The sequence below is a fragment of the Etheostoma cragini genome, chromosome 6, assembly GCF_013103735.1.
Source record: "Etheostoma cragini isolate CJK2018 chromosome 6, CSU_Ecrag_1.0, whole genome shotgun sequence".
In the NCBI taxonomy this organism is placed as follows: domain Eukaryota; kingdom Metazoa; phylum Chordata; class Actinopteri; order Perciformes; family Percidae; genus Etheostoma; species Etheostoma cragini.
The window spans coordinates 27,434,956-27,442,589 of NC_048412.1; the positions used below are offsets into that span (position 1 = coordinate 27,434,956).

At 39.3% G+C, this 7,634-nt stretch overlaps 2 protein-coding genes across 3 annotated transcripts in view; one reads left to right on the plus strand and one right to left on the minus strand.

Annotated features, from left to right (window-relative positions):
* The window catches only part of sh3bp5b (SH3-domain binding protein 5b (BTK-associated)), a 58,160-nt gene that overhangs the window by 48,836 nt on the left and 1,690 nt on the right, over window positions 1-7,634 (plus strand). The gene's annotated exons all lie outside the window — the stretch shown is intronic.
* The window catches only part of capn7 (calpain 7), a 21,359-nt gene continuing 16,786 nt past the window's right edge, over window positions 3,062-7,634 (minus strand). Inside the window, exons 19-23 of one of the 2 annotated variants that reach the window (XM_034873653.1) lie at window positions 7,075-7,137; window positions 6,460-6,590; window positions 5,529-5,621; window positions 4,763-4,944; window positions 3,062-3,189 (exon numbers count right to left, since the gene is read on the minus strand). In XM_034873653.1, the coding sequence (XP_034729544.1) occupies window positions 4,800-4,944; window positions 5,529-5,621; window positions 6,460-6,590; window positions 7,075-7,137 (432 nt within the window). In that variant the 3' untranslated portion in view covers window positions 3,062-3,189; window positions 4,763-4,799. Of the gene's footprint in view, window positions 3,190-4,056; window positions 4,945-5,528; window positions 5,622-6,459; window positions 6,591-7,074; window positions 7,138-7,634 lie in introns of those variants that run through there. The other variant, XM_034873651.1, reaches the window with a different exon arrangement.

Genomic DNA, 7,634 nt, shown 5'->3' on the forward strand with positions numbered 1-7,634 from the left:
AGTCATAGTATAGTACATCGAAAAACAGTCACAGTATAGTACATCGAAAAAAGTCAAAAAAGTAATAGTATAGTACATTGAAAAAAAAAAAATTTGAATAGTACATCGAAAATAAGTCATAGTATAGTACATCGAAAAAAGTCTTTGGATAGTACATCGAAAAAAAAGTCATAGTATAGCACATCAAAAAAAGTCATAGTATAGTACATCGAAAAAAATAAAAAAAAAGTCATAGTATAGTACATCCAAAAAAGTCTAAAAAGTCATAGTATAGTACATCGAAAAAAGTCTAAAAAGTCATAGTATAGTACATCGAAAAACAGTCACAGTATAGTACATCGAAAAAAGTCAAAAAAGTAATAGTATAGTACATCGGAAAAAAGTCATTGAATAGTACATCGAAAAAAAGTCATAGTATAGTACATCGAAAAAAGTCTAAAAAGTCATAGTATATTACATTAAAAAAAGTCATAGTATAGTACATCGAAAAAAGTCATAGTATAATACAACGAAAAAAGTCATAGTATAACACATAAAAAAAGTCGTAGGATAGTACATAAAAAAAAGTCATAGTATAGTACATAAAAAAAAGTCATAGTATAGTACATCGAAAAACAGTAATAGTATAGTACATCAAAAAAGTCACAGTATGGTACATCAAAAATATTCATAGGTTAGTTCGTATAAAGTCATAGTATAGTACATCGAAAACAGTCTTAGTATAGTACATCAAAAAAAGTCAAAAAAGTCATAGTATAGTAAATCAAATAAAGTCATGGAATAGTACATTGAAAAAATTCATAAGATAGTACACTGAAAAAAAGTCATAGTATAGTACATCGAATGAAGTCATAGTATAGTACATTAAAAAAAAGTCATAGGAGAGTATGTTGGAAAAGTCATAAAATACGCATAGTACGGATGTCGAAAAAAGTCATAAAAAGTCATAGTATAATAAGTAGGATTAAAAATCATAGCAAGGTATGTCATGTTTCATGACAGCGTTATGTCACTGCTATGTAGATACCTTCAAGTACAGTGTTAGCATATAAACAGGACTGAATGCAAGCCGTTGTTAGCGAATCAGCATGATGAGATCCCTAATCAAATTGCTTTTTATAGTTACAGTTAATATACCAACAGAAAAAGCTTCCCCCCCAATACATAATACAAGAGCCCAGAGAGAAGCAGATATCGTTTTTATGAATTCAAAGTTCAAACACGTGAGTGTACCCGACATTTAGTGCAAGTTCTGCAAACATTACATCATCAGTCACACAACAGGCTGCTGCAAGATTGTCCTGCTTCATATTTAAATGAGTTGTCTTGCTGCCCATCAAAAATACATAACTGAGTTTGACAACAGAAAAGATGGCATTTATAATAATATTAATCATAATAATAATAATTTCTCACCTATCAGCGAATGGATATTTGACAGAAATACTTGGCAATGTATATTAAAAGCTATGTTCCATTCTGAACAGGACATTTCACCCTTTTGGAACACGTATGCATGTAAAGCTCATTTACAGTTACTGTGAATTATTGTTATAAGTAGTTATGAGTGAAAACTGCCACCATGCTCCACCATCAAGTTCATCAAATACAAATATATATCATTTGCATTGAATAAATGTGTATAGTAGCGAGGCAAGTTCTCTTTGCAAGAAAATGAATGATTGTGAAACAAAGCCAATGCCAATGCTGAAGTTAACATGACAAAAACATTAAAAAAAGAAATACGATTATATTAAATTAAATTAAGTGTTTTTGTGATTGTGTCCTCATTCAGCGCACAGTGCCTAGTTGATGCCATCTGCATTCAAATATACAGGACGCAGTGGAGGGAAAACCAATTAATTATAATAAAAGTAGTTGATTCATCGAGCAGACTAACAATGAAAAATATATTAACAACAATTTTGATTCATCAATGAATAGTTTAAGTCATTTATTGCCTGAACGCCGCGCAGCAGATTTAAGTCCCTGTTAAACCTCCTTGTAAACAGCGTTGCAAACGTGTCTTCGTTACTGACTTTCCATTTGAACTTTTTTTTAGAAAGAAAAACTCATGTTTGCTTCAGTATGACATTGGCCGACTGCTTCTACAACACCTCTATGTTGATTTGAACACGTGTTGCCGTTGCCATGACACCAAGCCCGGACCTCATTCAGCAGATCCACCCCGACACGCCCTTCCAGTACAGCAGAGGAACATGTGATGCACCAGCAGAGGAACATGTGATGCACCTGCAGAGGAACATGTGATGCACCAGCAGAGGAACATGTGATGCACCTGTAGAGGAACATGTGATGCACCAGCAGAGGAACATGTGATGCACCTGCAGAGGAACATGTGATGCACCTGCAGAGGAACATGTGATGCACCTGCAGAGGAACATGTGATGCACCTGCAGAGGAACATGTGATGCACCAGCAGAGGAACATGTGATGCACCTGCAGAGGAACATGTGATGCACCTGCAGAGGAACATGTGATGCACCTGCAGAGGAACATGTGATGCACCTGCAGAGGAACATGTGATGCACCTGCAGAGGAACTATCTGCAGAGATACGCGCTACAGAATAGAGCAGCAACATTTGGACATGACCGACTGCTGATGGGTGAAACTTTCCAATCCAAAAAAAAAAAAAATCTGAAAAAGGTTTAACCCTCGTGTTGTCTTCCTAAAAATCAACACATTTGTTGATGCTTTTTATCAATGTTTTTAACTTTTTCTTCAATTTTTGTCCCTTTTTTTGACACTTTTGACGCTTTAAAAAAAAAAATGTTTGCAGCGTTGTGTGCAGCGTTGTGTGGAATCAATCATGTTATTTTGGGGAATTAAAAAGAACATTGATATAGGACAACATGAGGGTTAAACTGCTTGCGTTAAAGAAACAAAGATTTCTTTTCCATATATTGTTTGACAGTAAACATGAGAAATGTAAAAAAAAAAAAAAAAAAAGTGCAGTATAAATCAACTAAAAAGTAAAACAGAGCATGTGTACTGGGCAATACATTTACATTTTAACCTGCAGAAGAGTTATGGTGACAAACACACAAACGGCTGTCTCATGCCGATATCTCGTCCCTCGGCCGTCTCATCCACAGACAACACGAGGAGACATCATTCAACTGCTGCCGTACGGGGTTCCCTGTGGTGCCGCTCCGCTGCACCGCTCCTGAGAATGAAAAGAAGCCCTTCACGGTCATTTAAGGAAAACAACTGTCCCTTCCACCGCCACAGACATTTGAACAGCTTTTGATATTTTGGCCGAGACTCCAGACTGTTGAACTCGAAGTCTGCTCAGGGTGAAGGGAAGCAACACTTAGAGAAAGGGACGACTGAGACTCCTCAGGGACAACACTGTCTCACGGCTGCAAGTATGGAGCAACTCCCCTTACTAACCATCTGATCAGATCTGGTTCCAGGAGGGATTTCCCTGTTTAATTGCTCCATTGATGTTGCATTAAATGCTTGTATGAAGTGTGTTAAGCGTGGAAACAAGCCATCCAGCTCCATCATGGCTAAAAATCTAAATCCTTATGGAGAAGATGAATGGGATTTTGATGGGGCTCTCTGTCACTATTGGCGCTGACCCACCGCGACTACCAGCTCTGCTCAGCTCCACCGCGGTGCCCCGTCCTCCATTTTCCATCGCAGATTTAACACCGCCTCACGCGTGAGAGGAGCGCAGCTGGTCGTCATAGCAGCAAACTGACGTGACCTAACGCGACGCACACTAAGAGCGTCGAAGGTGTGTTGCTTTTTATTCTCGGCATGTGGCTGTAACGTGAACGTAAGAAGCCGAATTTTGTTCCGAAAGAAGCAAAAAAAAACACAGGTGGCTAAACTATTTAAACACGGCGGGTTTGTTCAGGACACCCCCGACTTGTCGCTAGCAAGGATGACGCAGTGATAAGTGCCGATTCTCTCCGACCAATCAGAAGTCTGCAGGTTTTTATGTCACTTGGCACCTCGACGGAGGAGACTCTTTTAAAAAAAAAAAAGGACCTGTTGGCAGGTACCAGGGACGTTTTTTATCGTAATGGAAAAACAAGGCGAGTAGAGTCGAGGTTAGGGCTGGGCGATATGCAGAAAATCAAATATCACGATATTCTTGACCCAAATACCTAGATGTCAATATTGCGAAGATATTGTAATGTTGACTATTGGCGCTTAAACAAAAAGTTATTCACACGATGATATTTTTGATAAATATTCTCCAGAAATAATATAAGTGGGTAAAGGTAAATATTAGAACAGCAACAACAGTCTGCTAAGTTCAGAAAATGACATTGCTTTCCTGTAATGCAGCCTTTAAAACCAGGAAAAGACAACACTTACGATATTACGATATATCCAAAGAGGATATCTAGTCTCATATCGCGATATCGATACACCATCGATATACTGCCCAGCCCTAGTCGAGGTGAGTCGAGCAGGTACCATGTAATGGAAAAACGCCATATTGCTTTGTCCTTTAAATTTTACTCTGTCCCATAACACCTTCACAGTTGATGGATTTCAATCCATGCTGAAGTTCCTCCTGATAATTCCTCACTAATAATTTATTCCGTCACCATAACTGCGTGGTATCGTCGAGCCTACAATCCATCCCCGGCGAAAGGGTTCAGCAAGAGGAGCTGGGGAGAGGCCGTGAGACATTCTGTGGTCTTTAATGTGTTTAATCGAGGCCTTCGTCACATCCAGAGTACAGTATCAGCGACATCCCATGATGCCCTTGCAAGTACCTCTCTCCCAGCCCCCGTCCTCGCTGCAGCTCTGTTTTCACTGGAGCTGGGACACCTTGAGGGGCGAGGTGCTGGCAAAGTCCAAGAAGAAGGGTCCTTCCTGTTTGGGCAGGAAGGTGGTGGGGATGACATTGTAGAGGCCTGCTGGGACGTAGTCCACATCCATGTAGCAGAAGCCACACCTGCGAAAGGAGAGTTAACAGGCATCAGTTCAGAGAGAGACAACCTGGCAGAAGAGTTTCAAAGAAGATAAAATAGCTAAATGATCCGACTAATTTGTAGAATACCTCACTCCTTTCCAATTCCAATTTCATTGAGTAATTCTTTAATTATTAGGGGGTGTCACGATTCTCTGAATCAAACCAATTATTTGTATCGGACAGGCTCTAGTACACCCCTAAAAATTACACATTGAAGACGAGTTGACAACATGTATAACAGCTGAAAAATGAAGCAATGAAGCAAAGTTTCAACTTCACTCCCAAACTTCAGAGTCCACCAAACTATAAGTGTAAAAGTTAATATTGCCTAAAATGTGCATGTGACTCTCAGCTATTTCTGTTTGTTTGTGTATTGCCACTATCTAAATCAAGCCTCTATTGAATTTGCCTTCTTGTAAATTTCCAATTATTCATTTGGCTTCAGTTTTACACTCTAGAAGCACATGCACAAGGACACAGGTATGTAAACAAGCAGGCGGGACTCGATACCAAGAAATGTTGTATCTGGGGTCCCCCCCTCTTTGCTCCAGAGTATTGGTGTTTACCTGTAATCTCCACTGGTTTTTTTCTGGAAGGCAGCCGGGCCAGGATCCCCCACCGTCGACACCGTCACCATCTCAAAACCAACGCTGTACTGCCTGCACACACACACACAGACACACACAGACACACACACACACACACATATAGAAAACCAGATTTATTATTCATTTGTTTACAATATTTTTCATTTTACAGGCCAGTGTGAGAATGGAAAACATTGAAATCACTAAGTCATCCTGGTGTGTGTGTGTGTGTGAGAGAGAGAGAGAGAGAGAGAGAGAGAGAGAGAGAGAGAGAGAGAGAGAGAGAGAGAGAGAGAGAGAGAGAGAGATCCAGAAGATAATTTAATAATTTAGAGTTAATGCCACAGTGGGGAAAGACACTGAGTCATCCTGTTAATGAGTCCTTTAGAAAGTCGGACAGATTAATTTCAACTGAAGTGAAATTAGGTTTTAATGCTCAGCTAAATGTTAAAAAGGGGAAGCTACATCCTAATCCAGACATTATGTTTTGTACAAACTATAAATATATATATTTTTTTCCTGCCAGGATTTGTTTGTTGACTACTATAAAGTATCATGGGAGCTCCTAAAAAATATAAGGGCATAACTTCAGAAACACATGGTCAGCTATTGACGGGCCGAGGGGTTAGTGAAGTCAAGGGGTTCTTTAACCAAACTAATGTGAATGCTACTTCCTGTATTAATATACATTTATAACAATGTAGCAAAATACATTCTAATGCAATTAGTTATAATAATAATAGTAGTAATAATGTATACTTTATTAAACCCGCAAGGGGAAATTACAATGTTTACACTCAGATGTGAAGCTGTATGTCTGCTTCTTGAAGGAATCATGTATTCCAGACAGTAAGGTCCAGCTTTCAGCCTAACATATCAGTTCCTCATGCCCAGGTGTTGTCAGCCTGACCTGGATCCTCGGAGCTCGACGAGCAGCGGTCCCGGCCGCTCCAGGTTGATCTGATAGATGGGGTTGTGTTTGTAGGAGTCCTTATAGTTCCCACAGCCTCCAGCGCTCGGCCCCTTCCACTGGCCGTTGATCTGAGGACAGCATGGGGACGGGACAAAAGACTTAAAACAAAAGATTAAAGGGCACTATCAAACAAATTATGTATGTGTTGTGAATATTTAACATACAGAGAAACAAAGCCTCTCTCATCTGTACAAATTCTCCAAATGTTAAATTTGTATCATAAGCTGTAACACTTCCCTCCCACTTCTGTCCCATCACCAAGCAGAGTTAGGTTTCCCTTTAAGACTTGAAAACTTTTTTTCTATCTACTCTCACACATCCACGTGAATGGAGTGATTGTTAGGAAATATGTATGAATATATCCTTGTGTTTCTCATCAAACCTTTAAAACATTGTGAACTGAACCCTGCTGTGTGTCACTTTGTTCTCCGAGCTTGTAACTGATTTCAGGATCGACTCACAGAGGTTTAATCCAAGAGATGATAGGATACAACCACAAAAAAATAAAGTCCTATGTCCACCTCCTTGTGCGTGAGTGTGTGAATAACATACCCTTTTGGTTTGAGTGAAGGGATTTGGGATCTTGAAGAAGGAGAATTTGCATCCAGAGTACACCTACAGAGAGAAACACAACCTGTTGTCTTAAATGTACATTAGCTGGTCTAACAAAAGAAATATTTGGCAGATGAGGTTTGAATAAACAGGAGATCAATGTTGGGTGTAAGACCAGAGAGGGAGTTGAAGAAACCAGATAGAGAGAAATATGAATTTGAAAAGCCAATGTGCTGAGGTAAAAGCTGAGCAGAAGAAACAACCTATGGAGCAAAGAACAAAAACAATTTCTTTTTAATATTGCTTCTTCGTTATTGGCAAATTTGTAAGACAATAGTGTGACATGTTTCCAAATGACATCTCTGTTCATTTATTCTGCACACAAAATAAGGCTTTTATATCAGCGCTGCTTTGGTGAAAGAAACATCAGAAAAGAAATAATGTTTCCTGCTTTGATCTCTGGTGGAAACTCAGCAAAGTGAGAGAGTGTGAGAGATAGTGTGAGAGAGAGAGAAAGAGAGAGAGAGAGAGAGAGAGAGAGAGAGAGAGAGAGAGAGAGA